The sequence below is a fragment of the Lepidothrix coronata genome, unplaced genomic scaffold (genome assembly GCF_001604755.1).
Source record: "Lepidothrix coronata isolate B3197 unplaced genomic scaffold, Lepidothrix_coronata-1.0 Scaffold11, whole genome shotgun sequence".
In the NCBI taxonomy this organism is placed as follows: domain Eukaryota; kingdom Metazoa; phylum Chordata; class Aves; order Passeriformes; family Pipridae; genus Lepidothrix; species Lepidothrix coronata.
Window position 1 is genome coordinate 9,084,038 of NW_016690191.1, and position 26,636 is coordinate 9,110,673.

The following is a 26,636-nucleotide window of genomic DNA, read 5'->3' on the forward strand; positions in this document are numbered from 1 at the left end:
ATAAATCAACAAATAAAATAAACATTTTCTCTTTTTTTCTATCCCAAACCAGGTCCTGATTATTTCAGTTCCAAGAATCTTGCATTGCAAGCCCAGAAAAAGATCCTGAGTAAAATGGCAACCAAAACCATGGCTAACATGCTGATCGATGACACAAGCAGTGAAATCTTCGATGAGCTGTACAAAGTAACGAAGGAACACACAAGAAACAAAAAGGAAGCCCATAAAATTATGAAAGACCTGATTAAAGTGGCAATAAAAATCGGGATCCTCTATCGAAACAATCAGTTCAACCAAGAAGAGCTGGAGATCGTAGACAAGTTCAGGAAGAAGCTGAACCAAACTGCCATGACAATCGTCAGCTTCTACGAGGTAGAGTACACTTTTGACAGGAATGTGCTTGCAGAACTTCTCAATGAGTGTAAAGATCTTGTGCATGAACTCGTAGGTCGACACCTGACCCCGCGGTCCCACGGGCGCATCAACCACGTCTTCAACCACTTCGCGGATGTGGAATTTCTAACTGCCCTGTACAGCCTGGATGGGGATTGTCGGCCGTACCTCAAAAAGATCTGCAATGGCATCAACAAACTACTCGATGAGAAGGTTCTTTGAAACTACGCTCAGAAGCAAGAAACCAAACAAAAACTCCTCTCTAGGACTGGCCACCCTTCATGAGCCGTGGTAGGCAAGCGAGCTTCCTTCCCCTCAGTCTTACTACAGCCCCACAGGGTCCAGAAAGTGCTCACCAGGCTCATGATGAAGTGGAAAACTTAAATCAGAAAGCTATCAATTTAATGTTTTGTTCAGATAATTTAGTCTTTCTCAAGGAGCAGAGTGAACAAGGCTGCTGATATGTGTTGTTCAGAAAGAGATTGCTATACCCCAGGATCTTGCTAGCTTTGTGTTCAAGGCTGAACACAAGAAAAGACAGGAAACTCACATGCATGGCTATGTAAAAATAGACAGGTGAAGGCAAGAACAATGCATGGAATTTATTCCCAGGCCCTTGGTGCATATATTTTTATTATTTCCACAATCCCTGAAAAAGCTTTGACAGAAAGTAAGGCTGTAGTGGATTGAGTTCACTCCTTTCAAAGGGATCAGGAATTAATACGAGAAGACCTCTCTTAATTTAAATGGTATGTAAATCTAATAGGGGAATAACAAATCATACAAACTGAGTAGAAGTGGGAGACAATTTAAAGAACTGCTCTAGGAAGCAATATTTTCATCAGAGTTTTGTTTTATACCTGCTAATAGAGGGTTTCATTTTAATCTTGAAAATTAGCTCAGTGGTTGAAGCTCAAAGGTAACCAGAAAACTGAAGCAGTCCAGCAGTTCCCCCATGCTCAGGGTTTGTGTACTGGGTACCATCAGGCAAGTTTAGGCTGAAGGTTGTGCTGCTCTTTGTGCTCTTACTGTTCTGCCTGACAGAATAAAATACTCTTTGTGAAGATTTTGACATTCCCTTGTGAGAAGCACAACGGACACCATTTCCATCCCGTCCTCAATGTATTCAGCCTCAATACCACTTGTGGTTTAATGTGCCCATGACATTTGTGCCTACAGTAATCAGAGGTGGGATACAACAGGATGCCCATCCACCCTTCTTGCAGTGCCTCTGAGTGTAGCATATCCACAGTAGCTAAACAAGAGCAGCCTTAGTGACTCTGGTGAGCTTCTGGAATGAGTTTTGTTCTGAATGTTTTCAGTGGCTTTTTTTTTTTTTTTAATGTTTTCAAGCTGAAAACATTTTGCCAAGAAAGAGTAGGGTTTGTACAGTCCCTTTAGGATGAAGGGAGGATGGGAGCAGAGCAGATACACCAGCTTTGCCACTTGTAGAATCTGGGTAGGTGCTGACTGACCCAGAGTAAAGGAAGCATGTTCAGAAATCTCTCCTCTCCTTGCCTTCTACATCTTAATCTCCTGCTCTAGCTCCTGACACTGCAGCATCAGGTACCCTCTCCTTTCATCTGGCACAGAGAGCAGAAAATGCCATTATCTAGAGGTAACACCTTCCCTTTCATGTATATATAATACAGAGATGCATGTACTTGAAATTTGACAAAGACAAGAAAATATATTTGAAAGCCATTTCTCTTTTAGGGAAGCTTACAGGGTTGATCACTCACTAGGATAAGAAAAAAAATATTTCATTTAAACTCTTGAATACTATGGTGGTAGAGAAAACTGTTCAAAAACTTTGTTATTCTTCTGTCTTTCCTCACCCCAGATATTTTATCTCTTGCAACAACAATTTTTACCATCACACCTTATTCAGTTGAGAACACACATACCCGGGTCACATATTCACTTGGGTTGTGCGAGATGGATTTGTATCTGTTCCCAGAACTCATTTGAACCACTGTAAAAATGAAAGACAGTAGCAGAGCAGTTTGTAACAATGTAAATTTTCCCCACCTATTTCCTTTAACCATAAAAAGTGTATTTAGTAGCAGTGAAGGTGGACAACTCCTTTGCAAAACAGCAGTGAAATACCAACAGTTGGGGTTGCAAGTTCAGCCATGTGCAGAGCCATATTTACATGCACATTTACCTGCATTTCTTCCAAGCACGTACTTGTCAACTGATGCTTTTGAACAGTATTTATCGTATCCAATGCTCCTGTCCCAGTGCACACACGTCAGATTTTGCGTGTTTCATTTGTGGCAAACACATTTAAGTTCTTTTTTCGAAAGCCAGAAAAAGAGATTATTCAACATTCAAGATGTCCAAAGGAAAGATATAGCCTGTATCTGTGACTTTTTGTGTGTTGCAAGTATCAATATTCAGATTCTGGTATTTTAGACACACCAGCTGAACATCTGTTGTTTTATTTATAAATAATCTGAGTAGCCTTAAAGGAAGAGGTGTTTTCAAGTATTTCTCATACTTGCACATCCTGTATATTCATTGTTTACTTTTGTAGCTTGGTATGTAATAACATTGCTAAAATATGGGCAATGTTCAGGTCACCTTAAGTATATTATGTATTATCACATCTGTGGATTAAAAATGTGTGATTACTGCCTTTTTTGTTTCCTTTTGATTCATTTATTCTGCCATCCCTATTGCATCACACGCACCCAACACCAACACGTGTCAGCAGCAAACAGAATTTCTGCTTTTCCCCAATGTCCTCCAGCACGTGAGCTACCAAACGATGCTGGCTCAGTGTGTTTAGTGGAGCAGCCCCATCACTGAGCTCAGAAATTCCCTCATAAGCCACGGGGAGGAAATGGCACAGACTTCTTGCCTTCAGGTACCACTTCTCCCTGGGCTCAGCCTGAGCCGGTGCCTGGAACAGACACGAGCAGCCTGAGGCAGGGGCAGAGCACACTGCAGGCCAAGATCTCACTATCCTTCTTGCAAGTACCTTCTTGAAAGTTTCCCATGATGTATTTATTTAGCTCAGTTTAGCTCCATGTGATTTAAACTACATGGAAGACACATCCCTGGCAGATTTCAAAGCCGTGCCCTAAACATGGAGGTGCTAGAACCTACCAGAATGTTTTAACAACAGCAGGCACATATTCTCCCATCCTTGTTCCCAGAAAAAGCAAACTGCTTTGGCTGAAGGAGCTCAGGATTTGCAAACAACTCACACGGCAATTATACTGAAAGCAATTAAAGGTTGGCACAAAGAGAAAACTGACAACTACCTTAAAGTCTGAGTTTAAAGCAATCTTCCTAAGTGGTGCTTTGAACCTCCCTGCTGGTGAAGCATTACTGTCAAGTTAATTTTATGAATCATATCATGGCAGGACACAATATTCTTTGCTTCATCACTGCCAGCTTTATGTAATAAAGAGAAAAATGTTAATGTTCAAGAAACTCTCATGGGAGTGACCACTTCTGGCACTCTAATGAAATGGTCCCTGTACCACTGAGCAGCACTTCACACTGAACATGTGACCTGATTTGTGCTAGAGAAATGTTCTTACAGAAGGGCACCTAAATAGCTGACCCTGAAGAGAACCAAGAGGTAAAGCACAATTAACTCTTACCACAGCAACTGAAATGCAAAAGCAACTTTTACCTGGATGACTTAAGCGGATCTATTTCTGTTTTTACATAAATCAATGCCAGAAAGAGACAATGCACAGTCTTACCCACAAAGAAAAAGATAATACAGCTTTTTTGGGCTGAAAAACTACTGGTGGGATTCTATAGGAGATAAATACCTTTCCAATAGGAGATAAATACCTTTCCAATATTTAGAAACCATCAGACAATGTCATTTATGAGCTATTCACAAGTGCAGGAAAACCTCAAGATAGTGCCATCCATTACACAAATGTACTCTTCTAGGTCCTTGAAGGATGAGGAGGATTTGGGAATACCTAGCAGAAAGTAATGTAACACAAAGAGATTTGACCTATATTGAGGAAAATACCCTACATCATACTGCCATGCTGCACTGCTGTCCATTTTCCTACCAAAGTATTTGTTTCATTAAAAATATCTGAAAATACTTGGGGTAAGGAAGGAGAAGCTGACAAAACATTTGGAACATGGATCCAATATAATCACTAACCTGTTGACTCCCAGATGTTCAGAACTCCAAACTGCAGTAAAAGAGTGAAGCCTCCTGGTACCCAGGGTTTGGTCCAAACGTTGTTAACCTGCCAGTTCAGAAAGGTCAGTTTATACTGACTGACCTCTGCTTGCCTCTTGAAACCAAACTTCTTCATGTAAACTGGTTATGTGCTCTCTTCCTTCTAGCCTGTTTCTATCCCTTTCCTGGAAAACAGCCTAAGCCTTCAAGATCTACCAAGTCACACAGAAAAGTAACTGGGAACACCATGGAGGAAGATAGTCACAAAAGGGTTTTCAATACGGAACCAGACGGAAAAACATTCCTTTGTATAATTATCTATGCAGTCATATTTCAGAGACAGCTGGATGATGGAAGAAGATCAGAGGGATTTCCAGCACTGAATTGCTGAGGTTCTCAAGGGCCTGAGCATCCCAGCTCAGTCAGGATTCCTGTTACACACTGGCAGCTTTTTTACACAAACCATCCCCCTGACTTAGACCAGGGCTGCAGCCAGTTGCAGTTCAGTCGTTATGTCCAACTCCCCAAGCTCCCAACTCTACAGCAATGCTTTCTTATGTCAGCATTGAACTTAACAAAATGCTATTCCTGTCAACTATGAATAACAAGAGATACTCAAGTCTCCTGTGATGCCTAAAACCAAAACACACAATCTGGCAGAATTCCAAAAAGAGGGTTGGACAACATAAGCGACACAGAGAATGCTGTTCCAAAGATCTAAAGTGTAGTCTTGCACTCTTCTGGTATCTCCAAGTGAGACACGGGATATTTAAATCACCAATGGACTCAAGACTTCTGTGGTGTTACATTCTTCATCACTGTCCAGATGCAAAGAGAAACAATTAAAATAGAAACTAGTTCTTAATATGCAGAAACACTGCTATATGTGGTGGCAAAGAACATGTAACAAGGATTAAGCTAATTTTTTAAATAAAACTGAATTTTATTAAACTGCAAGAAATGCAAAGATGGTGATAGATTCAGAACAACATTTGCTGGGCAATCCAAAAATAAAGACCAACACAGGTACAATTCCCTGCAAACTCCTTGAAGTGGTTTTAATACCATAAAGCAATTAGAATATTGACACTTTGACATACACTATTCATACAGTGAAAAAGGTTACAAAGAACATTACGTGAACAACAGAAGGCATTGCTGTCTTTTGCTGTTCTTTTTAAACACTAAGACAGTAACATCTCATTGCTGAAATGGTTTGAATGCATAGGCCACAAACAGATACTTGTATTAATAGTTCCTATGATTACAGAAGTCCAATTGCATAACGCAATTTACCAGCAGGGAAATAGTTTGCTGGAAATTATTCCACTATAAATCAGTTTTCATTTATATAAACTGTCTTGAAGTGCCAAGTAAACATTAAAGTATGCAGAACATTAAATATATTTACAGGTTCAGTGCACTTTAAATTCCTCAGTAAGAGGGTACTGAAACAGCAATAAAAACAGCTTTGCTTGTATGATTATACTTGTGATAACACAAGTAGCATGACTTAAAAAAACCCCAAACTATCAGCACATTAACATTCTTAGGACAATTTCATCAACATTTACCAAAACATCAAAGTAACAATACTTTATTTTTCTTTACAACCAGTGCTTATCAGGTGAGAATCAGTAATGCTGAAATATAACAGAGAGTTTCCTTGTTACTGTTAAACACACAAAGGAGAGAATTCCACTGTGGAATCCACTTATACCATGTCTGAACCGTGTGTACAACCTTTGATGCTTTTAAATAGAAAACATGACCAGCTATAAATAATATTAAGCAGTACTAGTTTTCATTTAGCATTTAAATAAATTAAGATTGCTGGATTTTCAAGACTGTGAGGTTATTTCAGGAAGAGAAAACAACCTCCTCAGACACAGTTTCCATGTATACTGCTCTGATTTAATCTCTCATGCCTTGCTGCAGTTCCTAGCAGTGCACGCACAACATCTGTGCAAGTCAAAGGTTTGAGGAGTCATACTGAGCCTATAAATAATTAGAAGAAAAAATAAATGAAAGTTTTCCCCATGTGATTTTTTCAAGGACAGAGATATTGGCCAGATTAAGTTTATAGGGTTGACTGGACAGCAATGAACATGTTTCACTACCCATGTTGACAACCAAGGCCAGCATGTCCACAGCCAAGTACCCCCAGCTCAGTCACCTCAGGCTTGATCCACATCAAACTTTGCTTTAGAGATGCACAAATATTCAGTGACTGTCACAGACCCCTATGGAAAGGGAACATGACTGAAACATGAGGCAGGAAGAACTGCAGACAGGGACTAACCTGAGGGGCCTTAGATCATCCCCCAGGAGGTGCTTCCATGGGATCTCACATGCCTGACTCCTATCAAAAACTGTTTAGATGTTACCACTTCCATGGTAAATATCAAAGATCATGGGAAGTGTTTTGTTCCCTAGAATCTTTTAACTGTTTTAAAACTGTGCATTTGTTGCTACATAAGTTACTTTATACAACCACCAGTATGGGTCTTGTTGCCAACAGTGCTTAAAAATAGCTTTAGAAAAATTACCAAAATAAAATTAGATGATCCTGATAACTGATCAAGTCTGACCCTATAATGGAAATATGTTTTCCTTTAAAATCATATTTAAGTAGTTGCCATGAGAAGTAATCATTGGCATCTATAAAAGCTGCATAATAAAAATAAATACTTTCCGTCATTTACAACAAAATTAAGAAATATACATTTCACTGAAACAGGTTACAATACTTTAATGTACTGTACAGTCCTGAGCATGTTTTTGCAGGAGTAATTTAGGTCATTGCTCTTTTCCCACAAGTCCACATGACATATGCCAGCTGGAAGAAAACTTCTAATACTCCAAGAAGCAGTATCTTAATTTAGCTTTGGTTAATTATCTGTGCAACTGTATAAATCTTTTCACACCCCAAACAGATTAAGGCAGGCACTATTGTTATTAGGATTCCCCCATCACCTTTTGACACTGATAGAGCAAACCATCTGGAAGAGCAGCACAAGGTGATCTGAACCACACAGCCAACATCCCTGAGTGAGTACGGCAGTGCAGCAGGCAGGGCACAGATGGAAGCAGCTGGCACGCCAGTATTCCCTCATTACCTTAAAACAAAAAAGACCACAGAAAAAAAAAAGTAACAAATAACAATTGCTACAGTATACTTCATAAATGTATCTTTCAAACTCCATGTGTGCTGTTCTCTTCTACTCTTCCCTCTAACTCCTCTAACAAGTCACCACAAATCACACTAAAATCCCAGCTTCATATTTGTCCCATAGCTTCATTCCCTTCTTTTTGTCCTGTCCAATACTCTTCATAATGCAAGTTTCCTCCTTTGTAAAATTTACTGTTTGTTGTACACTTGTATCTTTACATCACCTTCACAAAGACCCCCAAGTAAGGCAAACAAAGTCCACAGGAAAACAGTCCCGAGTTTACTGTCCTCCCAAACATTCCCCGCCTCAAACTCTAAGATACTCACTTCCATGCACCCATTTTCGTGGGAAAAGTTGTATATATTATATGTATACCACATATAATATACTTTCACTTACCTATAATGTCAACTACATGGAGTTTCAGCTTCTGTTGCAGTGTGTTCAAGGCTGCTGAAAGGGAATCTTGGGAAGACGACATTTTTATATTCTGTTTCACATCATTGGAAAGGGACAACCACAGCTTTCCAAAGTCTTCTGTAGTCATTTCCATTGGCCTAAAAAAAAGATCACCACATATTTTAGCAAAATGAGATATGTAAGTCACAAAAAAAATCATATCTGGAAGCACCTGGACAACAGAACAAGCAATAAGCAAATTCATGTTAGTTTAAACAAACTCCTCTTAACATAAAAGTTTCTATTCCTTGCTTTAGGTTTCTAAATTTTAAAGGAATAAATATATGGATTTCACTTCAAAAGAAAAGTCTGCTGGAAAAAAGGACACTTGCTTTTTCTACTCCTAAAATAAATGCAGTGTTCCGAAATTAGAAGAATGAGCTTTCTTCTTCCCCTGCAAAAATTGTCAGCCTTTTCATATAATGTTCTGGTCCCTGCACTCAAATCACTTCTTTCAGTTTGACATGTTTACATTATGCCATATTTTAAAACATCATGCCCTTCTGTTCACTCAGTTTTCAGCCTCCTCAAAAACACATTCTGTAATTCAAGGCTATTCTAACCTGCAGCTACCGTCAATATTCTCACTGGATTTGTACTTCTTGCTGGAACTTCTCCTCTTTTTTGGAAGTGTAAAATAACCCTTTATTATCTTTAACAGTAATCTCAGATTAAAACTAGCTGCTCAAGAAGGAGTCTTATATTTTCAAAGTCAATACCCAAATCATCCTGCCCTTGTCTAATACTGAGTTGAGTACAGGTGTTTTTAAAAAAAATGCAGCTTTTTTTATTTACCTGATGAAGTCCATCAGTGATAAAGTTACTGAAAATTCAAGGCGAGTTTCCATCTCTGACTGGTAACTAACAGAGCCAGAAAGAATTCCCTGGGTACAGATTTTGTTCATCCTCACACATTTCTGGCAATGTTCCAAACTTTGAGCTTCAATTACAGGAAACTGGTGGGTGGGACTCTCCAAAATCTATGTGATGTTTTAAAAGGAATATAGAACGTAAGTGTTGCTGTCAAGTTTCGCAAGTGATAAAGATACAGCTAGAAAATTGTGTAAGTGCCTTTTATTTCCATTGATTTTTCTTGGACTATTTGACAAGTGAACAGAACTACTATTTCTCAGCCCTCATGAAGGATAAATCAATAATTAACATCTACAAGTGTTCTGTGAGAAGTAAAACAGTGGTGAAACTCATCTCTGGCAATCGGCTTCCCCCACCTCTGAATAACTGCACCAAGAACCTGAATTCTGTAGTTCAGTCTCAAAATATAAGCAAGCAGCATTTGCAACATACCTCAAGCTATATGCTAAAAGTAAGAAGTTGAGAAATCCTCCCTAATAAAAAGGATGATTTCAAGATTACTCAGCAGTCCCCAGCCTCTCCAAACAAACCAGTAACACAGATTCCATCCATGGTAGTGGTCTGTGTGGGAACTTAAGTGAATTATAAGAAAAAAACAGACATGAAATGCCCACTTTCTAGCAAGGACAGGTTTGATTCAAGTCAGAAAAGGAAAGGAAGGAGACTCCATAACCAATTAGCAGTTCCTTTCCTGCTTAATTCTCTTTATCCAGTTATCATTTGCTGAGTGTTTAATAATTCTGTGTTTCTTCTAGCAAAATCTGTGGATAGTCATGCTGATTGGCAATTCCTAGCCATCTTTCCAAATATTTAAATGAAGTTTCAATCAAGACTCTGACATGCTTTTACCAACCCTAGTTAAATCCCAGATGTAGCCAATGCAAAAAAATAAACTGACCAACTCTTCTGCACCGTCAGCTGAATGCATGAGAATGAAATGTGACTGGTAGCTTTGGGGGAAAGGAGGAGGGAGGGAATCGAAGCAAGGCTACACAAATTTTATGTCAGGGAAGCAACAGAATCACACGGATTTGTTATATGGAGGGAAGCACTAGGAAACAAAGTCAAGGTGAATTAAAAAGGTGAGATGCTAACTTTTAAACCAAATAACACTAAGTTTATATTGAGATTTCTCTCACTGCCCTTCAGAATGTGTGTAACAGCAGTAACCACAAGTTTTAAGGAAATACTTTGGAAAAAGGCATGACTATTACATTAAAGCAAGCATTGCACAGTGAAATGCAAGTGAAAAGCAAGAAGTTCCATGTGCATCTCAAATACAATGGAAACACAGTTTCTTACCTGAAAGTGTTCTGTTTCTTCAAACACTAAGTTCACAGCATTAAGTGCAGAAGTGGTTTTATTGGAAACTAAGACAGTGAGCAACAGAGAGTCATCTGTCCACGCCTTACACAAATACAGAGCTAAGGCATCACTCTGATGAAGTTCCAGTACCTCAGAGTGAGGAAGCTCTTCAAGTTCTTCTGGTAAGGAAGGAACCAATGGTGTTTCACTGGCACTTTCACATTGAGCACTTGGAGAAGGCTGAAAAATTTCAATATTACTATCATCAAACAAAGATGACTGTGACACCCTATTATCTGAAAGTCTGTCATCCAGCACAGACTTTTTAAGGGACTGAGGTGTTTCAAATGCTAAATTATCTTCTACAATATCTGAAGAGCACAGGGAGGCTTTCCTTAACCTTGTGTGTGTACATTCCTCAGAGTCTTCTGTGTTAATAGGTACTTTATCAAGTAAGGGACCAAAATCTGAAGCAGCACTACTTTTGAAGTCTGATGCCTCCTCACTATGTTGAGTTTCGTTTATCTTTGATTTCCTTTTGAACTTCTGGGTAGCTGTGTCTGCTTTCCCCATCTGAAAAGAAAAGAATGGTTCTGTTACTATTAACACAATGAAACAGTGAGCAGGGACAAGGAATCAATACAGATGACAAATACAGATTCCAGACATTTTAATGGATTCCAGCTTTTGTTGTATTTCTTACAGGGTACTGAATTAGCTTATAATGCAAGTATGACTCTAAGTTCTTTTAAACTAAAAGCTCTTAATAAAACTAAGCACAGCTAAACAGTTTCTGGTTAACCAGTGATAAATGCCAAGATGTGAGCTGGCTAATAAGATGCCAGTCTTAAAAAGACTACCTAATGGTGAATTCTTATGTTCCAGATACTACCACAGACATATTAAAAATGGTCTTGACACAGGGTGTCAAGCTCTAGCCTTACTGCCAAATGAATGGCAACAGCTCTGCAAAGCTGGGTCAAGGAACAATTGTTCAGGAAAACTGTGACTTAAACTTGAAGCACAACACATAAACAGAGGGAAGTTCTATCTACCAAACCAGATCTGCTCCAGATGTTGCTTCATCAAGTAATATCCAAGCTGTTTCATGTTCTTAACAAACTACCAGATTGCAAAAGTAATTTTCAGTAGCTTTTCAGTTACTTAGGGGAAATTTGTCTTATCACTAATTTGATCTTCATTTGCATACAAATATCTATAATTTTAGATAAGGTTATATGTAAACTATAAACTGTTAAGTCTCAAAAGAGCCACTTACCAGACTGACACCAGCACTTGATCCCAGCCCAACAAACAAAGTTGATGCTAACTGCTGCTTCTCTTTGTCTTCCTCAGTGAGGCTGGCACCTTGATCAGACCTCAACACAGGAGGGTCACCTGCCTGTCCTGCTAATAAACTGCCACAAGAAACTGTTTGTGGCTCATTTTCTTTCCCTACTTTTTCTTTCTTTGGAAGATAACCTTCTTTTCCCCACAGCTTACGTACTCCCTCAAGTTTCAGAGTATTTGTCCTAAAGAAGCAAACAAAACAAAGCAGGATCAGCCAGATGAACATCATGTTCTTAAAACCACACCAATACTCAAACACCATTCACAACTTTGGTACTTTGATAGACACAGTGAGCAGTGAAATATAAGTGAACACTTGCATCTGCATGAAGTTCTATGTTAGTAATGTTACATTGCTTTTAAAACATCCCACAAATGTAAACCTGGACTAGGCTATACAGTACTTAAGTACAGACCTATATTAAGTAAGCAGCATTAAACACCTGCAACCAGTAGTACACTCTGTTTGCCACCTCCACTCAGAGTTTCAGACTACATTTATAATATATTTGAGTAATTTTTTAAAAGGTAAATATAAGCAACATGGTATCTATCTTTCTCCCCAGGAGAGAGGTTCTGGGAAGACATTTTCCCATAAAGATTCTGAAAAGGTTTCCTGCAACCAATTTACAGGACTATGAATTAATTTTTTAATTTGTACGAAGTTATGGACCTGGAATAGTTTGTAGTGTTCTAAAACTTACACTGCAAATCTTAGCCTCACTTTTATCTAAAAAAAATTTCCTTAAAAGGCACATTATTAAATATTTTTTCCTCTGTCATCTTTTTCTTACAGGTTACACTTGTTTTTAATGGGAATACGATAAATTAATTATCAGGTAATCTTGTCTCCATTTTACTGCATCTACTACCACCTAATTTGTAATCTGTGAAGAAAGTGGAAAAAGAGTCTAACCACGTTGGTTTTTCTAGTAATTATAAAGATGCCACTACCTGAATTTCTTTTTACATGACAGATGTAAAGTTCAACTGCATTCTTTCTAGTTCCATGTAATGAAGCAGCAAAGACATGATACTGACAACAAACAGAAGCTTAAATGTGCTTCATTTCAAACAGAGATTTAACTCACTCTTTGTGCCCTGTCTCAGCACTATTACCAGATGTATCAGAACCAAAAGATAAACCAGTGGGGGACTGTCTGCCGGTGACACCAGATGAGGACACACTTGAAGCAAAGGACAATCCATAAGGTTCAAAATTCAGAGCTGCAAGACAGACAATCTTATAATTACAATGAGGAATAAAAAAAAAAGAAAAAAAGAGATGTATTAAGATACTATTACTTTAAGAAAATGTATTAACTGTAAACTTAAATTGTTAATACTTAGCAGGTAATTTACCAGCTATTAAATAAAGGCTGCAAACTTTCACCTTTTTCCTGAGAAAGTTTCTCCTCTTGCCTCTGGTGATGAGGTTTATATGGTGCTGCCCCACGACCAAGTCCTTCGGCCACAAACCCATCCAGAAAAGATAAGGAAGCATCTACCTACACAGAATTAAAAGGAACAAAAAGGCAATGAAAATATTTGCTTTATCTGAGCCTGGTATTACCAGTAGAATATTGCGTCTTATCATCAGATCAGGATCTTCACTCTCTCATCTCCCATATCTACCAGTAGAGCTGCTGTATTAACAGCAGTGGTTCAGCAAGTATGTTGAAGCAGACTTTGAGCTAGAGATTTGTAACTTAACTCCTCCACTATTTGACTTCTATATTAATTTATAAAAAAAAAAAAAAAAGAAAAAAAGCAGAGTTGAATCTTCCAAAAATGGTTGATACTACCATTATATGACAATACTGAATTCAAACAAACCCTCTCAAAAACCTCAGCAATATCAATCCTCTTTTCCAATATTTTTTCCAGTTTAGTATTTCCTAAGTAGGAGAAAACCCTATGGATTAAAAAGCAGTACTATATCACTAAAGCAGGCCTACCATGTCTTGAAAAAAACCCAAAAGACAACTACAAATAAACCACTGCATGAAATGATCATCTTGTTAAAAGCAACTCCAGCTTACTTAACACTGTGGTTCTTTATCTTTCAGTACAGAACATTATGATTCACCACATAGGCCTGAAAACGTGTTTCTGAAAACTCACTTTAAGCAGACATAACTAACACCAGTCAGAACTGCAAATACCATTCATTTTGAAAACACGTTTTTACCGAAATATTCAACCCCCTGAACTACAAAGAGGTTCATGCAAAACAAACACTGCAGCTGTCTTACCACCATATCATTGCAACTAGCATCAAATGGAAGCAAATTTTTCATCAGTGCTTTGTCTTCACAGAGATGTTTCAATTCAAAGGCATATTGTCTTATGCAGGTATCTAGAGAGCTGCTAAATTCTTGGATTAGTTTGTCAACTGTTTCTGAACAGGAGGTATGTGATGCTATCTTGGTGACTGCAGCCATTATCCACGCTTTAGTTTCAGAAATAACATAAGTCTTCTTCAGCAGGCTGTGTAGTTTTGTCAAAATAACTTCTGGATCAACATCTGTAACAAGACTGAAATATTCTCCCAACACCTATTCACAAAGAACAGACAAAATATGCATTTAGTCACACAGAGCAGTGCTTTCAGTTTTGAAATTAGAATGTAGTACTAAATAACACAATAAAATCCACCTCACGTTCAAGAAATTATTATTTTAAACATCATCTAAATTATTTCTTTACCATTTTGTGTTTTAAATGTCAAAGGCTTGAAGTTAGCTTTGTGTTTACCTCAGCAGATTCCAACTTTTAGCTTCTTAAAAATCCAACAGCTGTTGGGAAGAAAGCTAAACATAACTAGGCCCTGAGAAAACACAATTTGCTCACACTGCAGCCTCTCCCTTGGGTGGAAGCTGAAGCTTACTCAGGTACCAGATAATACCAGCACAGCACCTGGTCAGGCTAAAAATGCATTTCAAAACCACATCTGGCCTAGTTCTGATGAAGACAGAAAGGCTCTCAACATGCAGCCAGGTTCAGGTGGCTGCTAAGCCATTCCAACAGTCACCTCCCTTAAAGGAAGCTTTTCTACAGCTTTTCTACAAACTACAAGCAGTCCTTGGTCACCAAAGAGGTCACTAAAATAGGATTGCAGCATATTAGCTTGATTTCAAGTAAAAAAAAAAACCAAAAAACTCATGACTAAAAATACAAGAGTCTAATAAATATTTATTAAAAACATCACCACCTTAGACAGTTTCCTCATATATGGATTTTGACCATGTGTCTACCTTACCCAACTCATAACTTGAAGGAATTTCTGTGGATACAATGCATCTTCCTCTCCAAGTAATGATAAATAAGACTGCACTGCATACATCCGTAGCTGATGATCCTCCTTTCCATCATCAAATCCTAGACAGAAAACAACATAAGATTTCCGTGAAACACAAATAACAAATCCTACCAAATATTCTGAAGTACATTTTAAGAAAAAAACCCAATTATCACGGAACATGTCTGATTCTTCAGAGCATTCAGGGAGTTGCTCACCTTCAGCCAACAGCCTCAGAAAGTTGTTTGGGATATCGGGATGCACAACATCACCTCCGACTGAAAACACAGCATTCATTGTCTGGATGAACCACTCGTTGTTAGGAGCATATGTGTCCAGATGTTAAGGAATGAAGTGCTAAGGCACAACTTTATGTTTCTTACTTGTGTGTTTCCTAAGGAACACCCATCTTAATCTCCCCAGTAAGTTGGGGATCTGATGGTCAAATACCAGCTCAATCTAACTGAAGAGGAAATATTCCTGCATCTTTCAGAAAGCATTTCCCATAAATTTCATGGGAACTGGTCGTCAGGTAGAGAAGTGTTAAGTTACTGCCTTGTTGAAAAAGTTGTCAAGTAGAACTCACACAGCAGGAACAGACATGTTGACATACGTGAACTACTCTATTTTAAGCTCACACTTGTCCCCTGCTGGGCTTCCAGCACAATCTTTTGAGTTTGTTTACCCAACATCACTTGATCAATGACAGAAAAGCTGTTATTTTCAGCAGTGTTTTGCTGTTGACTTACAAATTTTATGAAAACAATGAACATTTTGAAGCACTCCACAGAAAGCATTACTGGCTTTTTAAACGCATTTAGAAGTTTTTTAATATATTTAAAATTTGATCAGCCTTTGCTAACTTTGAAAGTTAGCTTCTGCCTTCCCTCAATCAAGTCCTGAAAATGTAGTTACTGAATAGACATTTTCAACAGTATAGAAACATTGATATTGCCTTATTTTTGCATACAGCAGGACAACACAGCTTTTTTTTGTACACTACTCTGTTCCAAGCAGTGTACAAATAGGATGGTAAGGTAGCTTTCTGTAAAAAGCACTTACAACTCAAATTATCAGACAGAAATGCACACAGAAAATCATGCAATGGCAGGTCTAACATGCCAAATCCCTAGCCAGTACTTCCATCTTTTTGGCATTGTTAAAGAATCTTTTCTTTATTTCTATCAAAGTGTGTTATTCTTCAAATCCATATACCAGTGAAGAGTTAGTTCTCTGATAGAAGATCATTTCCACAATTACAGAATAGCACTCCCTCCTGCAGTAGTGTAAGACTTCCTAGTTTGAATTTAAAAACACGAGGTTTTAATGCTAAACTCCAAAGCCAAAATAAAATATTTTGAGTGCCATTACTTTCTCTCAGTGAAATACAAGAAATACAGCAGTCATGTTTGTATATGTTTCTCTTTTGCATGCTTTTTTTTTTTTGAAAGAGTGGAAAGCACAGCTGTAACACTTCCTGTTTCAAAAGATCATGAAAGATGCTTTGAAAGGTATAAATGTTACATATGCCTGAGCTCTGACTTCAAAGTTTCAGAAAAATAAAAGGATATTTCTCAGCTAGTTCAGAAAAATAAAAGGATATTTCTCAGCTAGTTCAGAAAAATAAAAGGATATTTCTCAGCTAATTCTGCTACTTTGGCAACTAGGTTGATGATAGCATATTCTTCTTTACTTTCTTTTAAGTAGTCAAGCATCTTTTGAACTATGACAATGACATTCTGTCCATTTGTAATCCTATAGAGAAGCTCTAAAGTCTGCAAGAGAAAGCAAAAAAAATCAATTGGTTCTGATGACACAAAAAAGGAAGCAGACAAACAGTAAAATCAGTATGATGTCAAACTGAGTATCTTGACTTAGCAAGTTTTAAATGAAATACACTGATTACCTACACAGCTTGTCACATTAATATTCTTTTAACTAGCCTCTAACAATAACTGAAAAATAATATCCCTTTTACACTACTAATTTCAGAAAAACTATCACCCATCTTAAAAATTAACTTAATTTTTGACATTTGGACATTCACTCACCTCTCTTTTAATAATGGGATCTGGATGGTCCAGACATTCAATTATTGTCATCTGGTGCTGAAGGGCCAGATTAGGATCCTGCTGGATAACATAGGTCAGAGCCTTTAAACCTAGAATGTGATTGCAAGTGATAAGACAATGCATACTACTATGGTCACATTCAAAACAGCATAATGAAATCAGGCAGCCTTACCTAAGTACTTCAAATTAATTTTGGGTGACAAAACAAATTTTCCAATGCACTTGGCAGCTTTTTCAAGTAGTTCAGATTTGGGATAAATTGTATAAATTGTTTGGACACATTCAAATAAGATGGCTGCAAGGGGGGAAGACACATTATTAGTGTGTATTAAATACTTCTGTAATTCAAAATTTTTTTAACAAACAAGCTCAGTGACTGTCTCAAGGAACTGCAGTGCTGTCCCACCCCCACTGAACTGAATCACAGAGTACCCACTGACAGTACCTACAGCCTGTCTCTTTTACTATATACATATTTTTATTAGCCCTTGCCACTGTCCATACAACTTTCTGCCCTTAAAGTTCTTCCAACCTTCAAGTCTCCTATAGTTGCTCCAAGCACTGGACTGGAACAGTCTTCAGAAAGCCAATGGGCAACTCTTAAGGATTTGAGACAAAATCTTTTCTGATAATTCATATGATGTCTTAGCTTCTAACAACAGCCAAAATCATCCCAAGAACAGCCTTGTTAAAAAAAAAAAGCCATCCCAAAATCAAAACAAAAACCAAAAAAAAACTTTGTACAGTTCTTTTAGAAAAATCTAGAAGTAAACTGAACAACACACAAAAAGTAATTAATCCTTTGTGGCAACAATCTGGGCAAAGATTCAGACCAAGTCAGTCTCCCAAGTTAATTAGGGCTTAAAATCATGATGTAATTTTCAGTTTTTCTTGTAATTCAGTAGTTCAGTAACTGAACTGTCCAGTAGACAACCCCCTACTTTTAAAGTGTTACAAAACTAAATCTGAGGAAGAGTAGCATATCAATAACTCAACGGAAAGAAGACCATGCAATAATCAATTACTTCATATAAGAAAGTGTAATCACTCATAACTACATTTTTCTTTTGTCTGGATCAAATGGTTTTAAAGAACACTTAAATCACTTGTTCTACTATTTACTAGTAGGACATTCAAGAATATTATTAAGAAAATAATTAGATATTTCTAAAGCACTAAGTAAGTATTTTGGCACAATCAACTACTCACAATTTTCCATCTTTTCAAAGACTGATAGTTACAGAAAATAACCTCACCCACCATATGTAATATTATGATTTATCTCTGCTCTTCTTAAAGATTCATCTAGAACATCATACATCAATTCACTTGTCCTGTTTAAGAAAAAATATTTAACATTAATTGCAGCACTAACAAGCATGTGATCTTTTTTTGCCACACAGCTCGAAGTCTAGTATAGAAATTGGAACATTATTCATATCCACAAATTCACTTTAACACAGAGGAGCTCTATAAGATGAGCCTAAATGGCATTTAACAAGATATTTGCAGCTTTCAAATAAACATCTACCATATCACAAGAATGAAAACACTTCTCTTACTGTTGGTATAAATAAAAAGAAAAGATCAACAGGAAAAGGATCACAGACAACTAGGTCCTCACAAAATGGCAGCACTTTTAAAATAGCTTTACTCTGGATTTTCATACAGTTATTTGGTAACCTTGTAATAGAAGTCCCAGCAAAATATGTATTTTAAGCATATTCCACAATCAATTGTTTAGCCAAACAAATTTTGCAGAACTAGTCTGCTCACTGTCTTGATTAATAACAAATGTATAAGAACTTCGACGCTGAAATCCTCCTAAAAATTACCAACCAAGCAAACCCAAGCTCTCTGTGAGGTTCAGGCTGTGACTGTACTCTTTGTACCTTCAAATTATTAATTACAGAGAAAGATTTGGTTACCTTGGATCATCTTTTCCTAACAGCCCCAATATTCTTAAAAGCTGAATTTGTAACCATGGTGCTGGCACACTGTGATAGTTGAAGTCAGAAGAGAGCTTTCCTCCCACTACCTGCTTCAGGATGGTTACAAAACTCCCAGTCAAGTCCTTGTATCCAGACGAGTTTTCCTACACAATGAAGAACAAACACAATTCAAACAGTTTGATACAGCAACTCAAAAGTAAAACCAATCCAAAACTTGTGTAGGATCAAAATATCTGTGCTGGTGGTTCCATTACTTTAAATTAAACTTCTACTCTCATTCCCCCACACCCATAAGCTCTTCACTTTAAAACTATGCTCTTTTCTCACACATTTGGAAAGGGAGCAGATGTAACATATTCACAAGCAAATTCCATCAAACCCTTAAACACACTGTAGAGCTGAGATCCTCCAGGCAAGGATCCAATGATGTTGAGCATTCAGATCATGCAAGAAGTGGATCTAAATGGAGAGCTGGCATAAACAAACATAACACAGATGCCCATGATCACACAAATTACCTTTTCTAATGATTACAAGTAAGTTTTGTCTGCAAAACTTCTGTACAGCACCCTGTGGATTTAAAATGAAAACACATAAAAATATCTCCCAAGTTCAGTTGTGCTTCCAATTCTTTGCCTACCTTAATCATTTGAAGATAAATATGCAGAGAAGCAGCCATGACTCCAGCATCCCTGTCACATAAGGCTTTCCGGAACTTATCGTGGATGTGCTGAACTTGGTTAGGAGCGATGAGATAGAATTTATATAAAGCCTGAACAGCTTTTCTTCGGATAATTTCCCTGAAATGAGATTTACACTCAGCAAAACGAAGCTGCTTGCGTATTTTAAGTACTTCACAAAACAACTTGCACATTTTATTTCTAGAGCACTGTAAAATCAAATGGCCAGCCATGATTTGCAGAGAGACGAAAACCTGTGTTTTACATATTTGGTAACAAATGACTTGGCAATACTACCTAAGTGAGGAAGTGACAAAGCAAACTTTAAAGCCTAGTAGGGCTTGATGTCAGATTGATTATTCAAAAGAATGGCCAGCAAATAAACAATAAAATAGGCCATGACTAATCCTTTGTGGTGGTATGTGCAGCTCCAAAAAATACATGTCTAGAAGTTACTGAGTTGATTCTACAGTTCTCTTTCTAATCAATAAAACAATTACAGTATTATCCTCTGTGTATGGGATACTATAAACTAAGATTCAAACAATATTCATATCTGTGGATATACTTTTATCAAAGTTTCTATAAAAAGCTTTATTAAGAAAAAGTATCAGTAAAGTTCAAGGATCCTAATCTGTTTCTCCACCTACTCTACAAACACTTCTTCATCCCTATTTATTAAAAGGACTCCAGGAAATAAATTCAATTACATTTACCTATGAAGACTGGCTACGAAAAAAATTAATACCCATCCAGTACTCAGTCAAGGCTGCAAATAAACAAAATTACAATCCAAGAGAAAAAACTAGGAGGAACAATTTCCAAAGGTAATGATTAGAAAGACCAAATTAGAAAAGACACACCAGTTTACTAAAACTACCTACAAAATTAAGTTATTCGACCACACAAGGCCATTTGAAATTCTGTAAATGAATACATACTTAGAGTGCTGGAGCTTGTCTTCTATTAGGGGAAGAACAGCTGGAATCATTTCCCGTGGAAAGATCTGGCTGACAACGGTTAATGCCATGCAGACCTCTACTAGGTTAGTGCTCTGTAAGTCCTGAAATAAGACAGTAATTTTTTACTCAGACTTTTCAATTCCACACAGACATACCCCAAATCTTTCCCAAGCAGGTTGGATCTAGCCCACCTACACAGCCCAGCCACTGCCAGCATCCTGCTGTCTGCTCATGTTTGAGATGTGTCAGCTCCCACTGAGCTCATCAGGTTCTCACCTTCTCTTATGCAGCAAGAAGGAACAGGCATCTCCTCACACTGGTGTTACAGAGAAGTGTACATTTAAAATATGAACGTAGCATTAACACATGGAGCTACAATCAATTTTTGTTTACTCAAATAGTTGGATGATTGCAAAAATATATTGAGCCCCCAGCTGGATCAGGGGGATGAGTCACTCACAGAATTCAACAGTATTCTCTCTAGTGCCTTTGACTGAGCTAAAAGAATTAAAAAAAGAAACAAGCAAGCTCAATAATACTGCCAATTACGTATTTGTACACTAAAATACTACCTACTCCCTAAGAAGCAAATGCAAATTACATGTAGCATTCTACTAAAGAGAGAATAAAAACTCAATCTGTTCCAAATACAATTAAAACTAGTAGATATAGCTCACTGTAACCTTAAACCAAAAAAGGATGGATGAATTAAGGAAACGCAAGACTACAATTATTTTTCAAAACAAATTAAATGTGTAAGATTTCCAGTTGATATAACTTGCTCTGTCAATTTGCCCCAGATAGGTTTTAGTCCTCATTTTGGTTTAATTCTTTGTGGATTCTCATTTTTTACCTTTTTCTACACACTTAGGAGTTTCAAGTCATATTTTTAAATATTATAAAACAGTTTTCAATCACAGCAACAAAATGAGCATCACTTTCAATCTATAATTTATCTGACTTTGGCCTACTGCAATATAAAAGTAACCATTACACAGAAGAGTTGTAATATAAGTCTTAACTGCTCCATGTAAGAGAAAGTAATACAGAAGACAACACCTATGAAATATTATTAGGTAATAGATTGTCAGTGTCAAACTCCAAAGCATATTTCTATTTTCTGTCAAAGTTATCATAAGAATTCAAAGAAGGCAAGACGTACTTGCCATCACCTAAAAGCAAAAGCTGACATTGCAGTATGCATGCATGGCTCCTCCTGGAGTTGAGGTACATAGTTGGTACATTTTATAAAGGCAAGTTTATAGCATATCTCCTTTGAAAAAAATTTAAAACATGGCTTTGACAGCAGGAATGCCAAGATTAAATTAAAAAGACAGGAAAAGCCATTTCAAGTTTTCATTGCTAACCAAAGAAACAGCAACTTAAGAGAGGAAGATATAACTAATTAGTACATAACTTAGATATTGTACGACAAAACAGGAAGAATTGGTCCAAGTTTAATTTACAGAACCACAGAATTGTTTAGGTTGGAAAAGACCTTTAAGACCATCAAGTCCAACCTTCAACTCTGCTCTGCCAAGTCCATCATGTCCTTAAGGCCACATCTACATGTCTTTTAAATCCCTTCAGGGATGGTCACTCCACCACTGCCCTGAGCAGCCTGTTCCCATGTTTGACAACCCTTTCAGTGAAGAAGTTTTTCCTAATATCCAATCTAAACCTTCCCGGTGCAACTTGCCGTCATTTCCTCACCCTGTTGTTTATTACCTGGGAGAAGAGACCAACCCCCCTGAGCCTCCTTTTCTCCAGGTTGAGCCCCCTCAGCTGCTTCTCATCACAGTTGTGCTCTAGAGTACTTGCACCAGCTCCTCCAGTCCCCTGGGTGGATCCCACCCATCCCACAGACGTGTGTGTGTCTCAGGGGTGTAGCAGCTTGCTGACCATTTCCCCTTGGATTCATTCTGCTCCTGTCCTGCAGCTCAGGGACTGGGTACCCAGATAACTGGTCTTACCACAGAGACTGAGGCAAACAAGGCTTTAAGTACCTCAGCCTTTTCCTCATCCTCTCTTACTATGTAGTCCTCTCCTTCTTCCAAAGGTTGTAAACTCTTTTTTTCCCCCCTCAGTTCCAGATAAGGCCCTTTGTTCAACCAGATCTTCTTCCCTACCAGCTCATCTCTTGGCACATGGGAACAGCCTGTCCTGTGCCTTTAAGATTTTCCTTCTTTTTTTACCTCCAAAAACACTGTACCTTCACAACTGTGTTCACAAGTAGAAGCAGCAGCTCATGATTTTCATGTAGAAATAGAGAAACTGCCAAGTAGCCTATAAAAGAAAGCAGCCTCCATTACTATTTTCAAGCAATAAGCAAACTGAAGATAGAAAACTTAAGACTGTAATACAAGAGTTAAACAACTATAAAAACTCAACGAAAAAAACCCAGCTGGATGACAGTTGCCCATTTTTAAATACCAAGACTTTCTTTTATTTCCAGGCAAACCAGTTATATTCAAGTTGCAGTAAAGCTCAACAACTAACAGCTAAGAATTCCTAAGTTGTGAAAAGTAAGAGACATAACGATAGTGTTATATCTAAAGAGCAGTCAAGATCATCATGAGAAATCACTTCCTAGAAAACCAGTATCTTCTCTGCACAGAGCAAAGTGTATTACTTTTAGACTACACAAAAAGTGCACTGCCATATGTTTCTCCTTTTTTTCAAATAATAAAATTTCTTTTCAAACAAATTTTCAAATTGGAATACAGAAGAGTAAATCCACCACCCTATGCCAAAAACTCCCTTGTTATTTCTTAACAAGGAAGAAATCATTCTATAACCCCAGAAGAGAAACTTGCTAGAAAGCTTTTTCTTCAAGACCCCTTTTCCTTTTAAACTAAGGGACTTTAGTGAGGGGTAGGGAGAGTGTGCCATAACTCACAGTAATAGCTGTACTACAAAGACAGATCTTACAGAATTCTTGGTTCATTCAGGGTTTAGGGATCAAAATTAACAACTTTGATATAAATCACTGTATTGTCTGGGCTATCAAATTGACCTACCTGCTTATTAACCCAGGGCTCTGATCAGCTTAGCACACACACAGAAACAGAGTTCACTCTCATGAATGGAGGTTCACATTGGGTAAACAAATAATCCCTTGACCAATTCAACTGACAACAATTCCTCAATACAAACTTTGGTATATTGCACCAAGAACCGACAAGATCATCCTCTGTATCACATATAATGCAGAACAACAACAAAAAAGAAACCAAACCCCCCCACACACTCTCAATAACATCCTTTTACCAGATCAAAGCTGAAGGGCACTTTCTGTCTGGAGAATTCTAAAGCCACCTACATAAAAAAAAAAAAATGTTGCTTCACCAAAGCTTTCTCCAAAAGAGCCCTAGTATGGAAAGGTCTCAAACCTATTAATAACAAGACATGTTGGCTCTTGACACTTAGAGAAGCTTTCTTCAAAACATCTGACAACCTGCCCTCCCAAGTTTGGTGAAGACAAAATTTCTCAATCCCTACCAGGGCATCTGTACACTGGCTTTCACTATTCAGGGGAAAGCTTTAATTCATCACTTGTATTCTCTCAGAAACTCCAATACTTGGGTAGATGATCCAGATGAAATTCAAACAAAGGATATCAAACAAGCATATCCTGCAAGACATTGCCTTCCTTCTGTGTATGCAAACATGGTATTGCTTGAAGTTAAACCATTTTCTCTGCAAACAAGAAGAAATGTCTTCACTAGGCAGCTGAATCAGCAACTGCAAGGAAATTCTCCAATGAGACAGGCTGAAAGGTCCCTCAAATTAAATCCATTGGAAACAAGTTAATAGCCACACTGGCAGGCAAGGAAATCCCAGTGGCATGGAATTTCAAAGAAATCTGAACTAAACTTTCAGACTTCCTCAGGAACTTCTGCCCCTATGCTATAAGGATCTCCCTATTTGCTTCATTCCCTACAACTGTTTCCAAAGTAAAAAAAAAAAAAAAAAAAATCCTACAAGCACCAAAATAGAAAATGTGTCTGACAGATGACCGACATCACCATCTTTATCTAATCTTGTACTGTAGTACTTGAAAAAAAACCCAGAGCTTGAGAGAAATTAATTCTCTGCTTGATTCTCTTAAATTATTTGTTTACTGGTGCTGCAATTCAACACAATGAAACTGTGATGATTTAAAATAAAATTCATTTCCCCTGCCTTCTGTGCTTCAAGCACATACAAAGCATCACACAAACTAAGGATTCAGCTAATTTCAAAGATTAAGAGACCATGAAATAAGATCAAGAAAGCAGAGGAACATTTTAAGTAAGTTGTATTTTTAGATGGATTATAAATCCTGAGAAACTTCAAAAACAGAATTTGAGAACATTATTAAGGCTACAGCTCCATGCACATACCAACTCTCTTCTCCAAAAGATTTCCTTGCTGTGCAAGCTTGATTGCATGGATATATCCAAAGGAAGACTCGTACCCCAGCATTTCACAGTAGATGAGTCTCACCATACATTCTTTCATCAGTTTCTGAAATAGCAAATATAAATTATTGAGAATTTTAAGTCAGCCATGTTTTACACTCTTCTTCACTGCTTTAATGAAGCAGAGAACTGTATCTGACAGAAACATATCTCCATTCACATATGTTTTCTAAAATCAGGGTATTCGTGATTTTTCTTTGCTATGAACCTCTTCTGAAAAATCAATATTAATTTCTGCTATAAAGGCAGAACTTCTAATATATGACACTTAAAAAAATTCTTATTTTAATTAGCATGCATGTGATCAACAGCACATTAACTATGACCAACATAAAGAATATGTATAACCAGTAGCGTTCAGATGATTACATTGTTAACACAAATTATTTTTCACCAATTGCTACAATGACCCAGGATGGTTTCTCACTATGCATAGATAAAACCTGATTTTTTTCCCCTAAAAAAGGTCTCCTGTATGGGACTGAGACAAGCATTAACTAACTCAAATCAGAATATATCATCTCCCAAAACTCAGACACAATAACAGTGCATACATACAACAAAGCACAGCTTCTTACAGAGCACAAACTAATTATAAGAACAACGCAAGCCTGCAAAGAACATGATTTGATGGAAGCAGTTCATCTGCTTTGTTTCAGAAACTACAGAACGACAGATCCTTAGTGCCATACTCTTACAGTTTACTCACATCAAGCAGAATCTCAGTGTTATCACTATTTTAAATGTGCTGCAAAACCACACATATCAGTATCTTTTAATGCTGATGATTAAAGATCTATAATGCAGATAACCTGCACATCCATCTAGAAAAAACAGTGAGAACACTGCTGTACTTCACCTTTGGTGTGCTGTTCCCATAGCCTGTAATAACCACTAACAGAACTTACAAGTGTTGTGGTGGGGGCTGAAACTGTTGCTTTCAAACTGGTTAGTTCCTGCTGGATCAATTTTTCTTCTTCCTAGAAGAGAGAGATCAAACCTCGCACACATTTCGTAGGTAACAAGAACCACAGAAGATGTGTTAATTTAAGTGTCCCACACTCTTCCCAAAGCAGCGGGTGCCTCGCTCAGGGGCTGCTCAAGCACAGCAGTGCGGCCGTGCCTGCCCACTCCGTGCCCCCAGAGGCAGCACAACGCGGCACGGCAAAGACTTATCGCGGGGTCCCGAGCTCAGCCAGACCCAGGTCGAGGGGAGACACCGTGCCCGGGGCCCCCAGCCCAGCCCAGCCCAGCCCCGCGCCGGCTCCCCGGGCAGGGAGCGGAGCCCGGCCCCCGCAGCCCGTACGTGCTTGGAGGTGAGCGCCGTGATGCTCCGGATGAGGCTGCCGAGCCGGGAGGTGGCCGACACCCTGGCGGGGCCGCCGGCGCCGCCCGGGCCGGTGCCGGGGTCGTGCTGCCCCAGCAGCCCGGGCAGGGCGCTCAGAGTCCGCTCCACCACGTCGCTCATGCCGGACCCACCGCCCC

The 26,636-nt window shown here is 38.1% G+C and overlaps 2 protein-coding genes across 3 annotated transcripts in view; one reads left to right on the plus strand and one right to left on the minus strand.

Annotated features, from left to right (window-relative positions):
* TNFAIP8L3 (TNF alpha induced protein 8 like 3) overlaps positions 1-1,833 on the plus strand; it is a 45,218-nt gene extending 43,385 nt beyond the window's left edge. The window contains exon 2 of the mRNA XM_017805121.1: positions 53-1,833. Coding sequence (XP_017660610.1) covers positions 53-615 — 563 coding nt within the window. The 3' untranslated portion in view covers positions 616-1,833. The remainder of the gene's footprint in view (positions 1-52) is intronic.
* Positions 503-26,620, minus strand: AP4E1 (adaptor related protein complex 4 epsilon 1 subunit). Of its 2 annotated transcripts, XR_001873170.1 has the most exons (23): positions 26,458-26,620; positions 26,060-26,131; positions 25,074-25,197; positions 22,901-22,974; positions 20,668-20,789; positions 19,687-19,846; positions 19,023-19,189; positions 18,355-18,428; positions 17,267-17,389; positions 17,074-17,183; positions 16,658-16,797; positions 15,241-15,353; positions 14,984-15,102; positions 13,977-14,279; positions 13,115-13,229; positions 12,813-12,948; positions 11,651-11,903; positions 10,369-10,944; positions 8,989-9,173; positions 8,134-8,291; positions 7,538-7,680; positions 4,541-5,379; positions 503-572 (listed from the first exon to the last, which is right to left on the minus strand). XR_001873170.1 is itself a non-coding variant. In XM_017805120.1 (22 exons), the coding sequence occupies exons 1-22, from the start codon at positions 26,617-26,619 to the stop codon at positions 6,533-6,535; spliced, it is 3,456 nt and encodes a 1,151-aa protein (XP_017660609.1). In that variant the 5' UTR covers position 26,620; the 3' UTR covers positions 6,390-6,532. The 2 variants fall into 2 exon arrangements, 1 of the variants encoding a protein (XP_017660609.1); XM_017805120.1 differs by lacking the exons at positions 503-572; positions 4,541-5,379 and adding an exon at positions 6,390-6,559.
* Between the last annotated feature and the right edge of the window lie 16 nt (positions 26,621-26,636).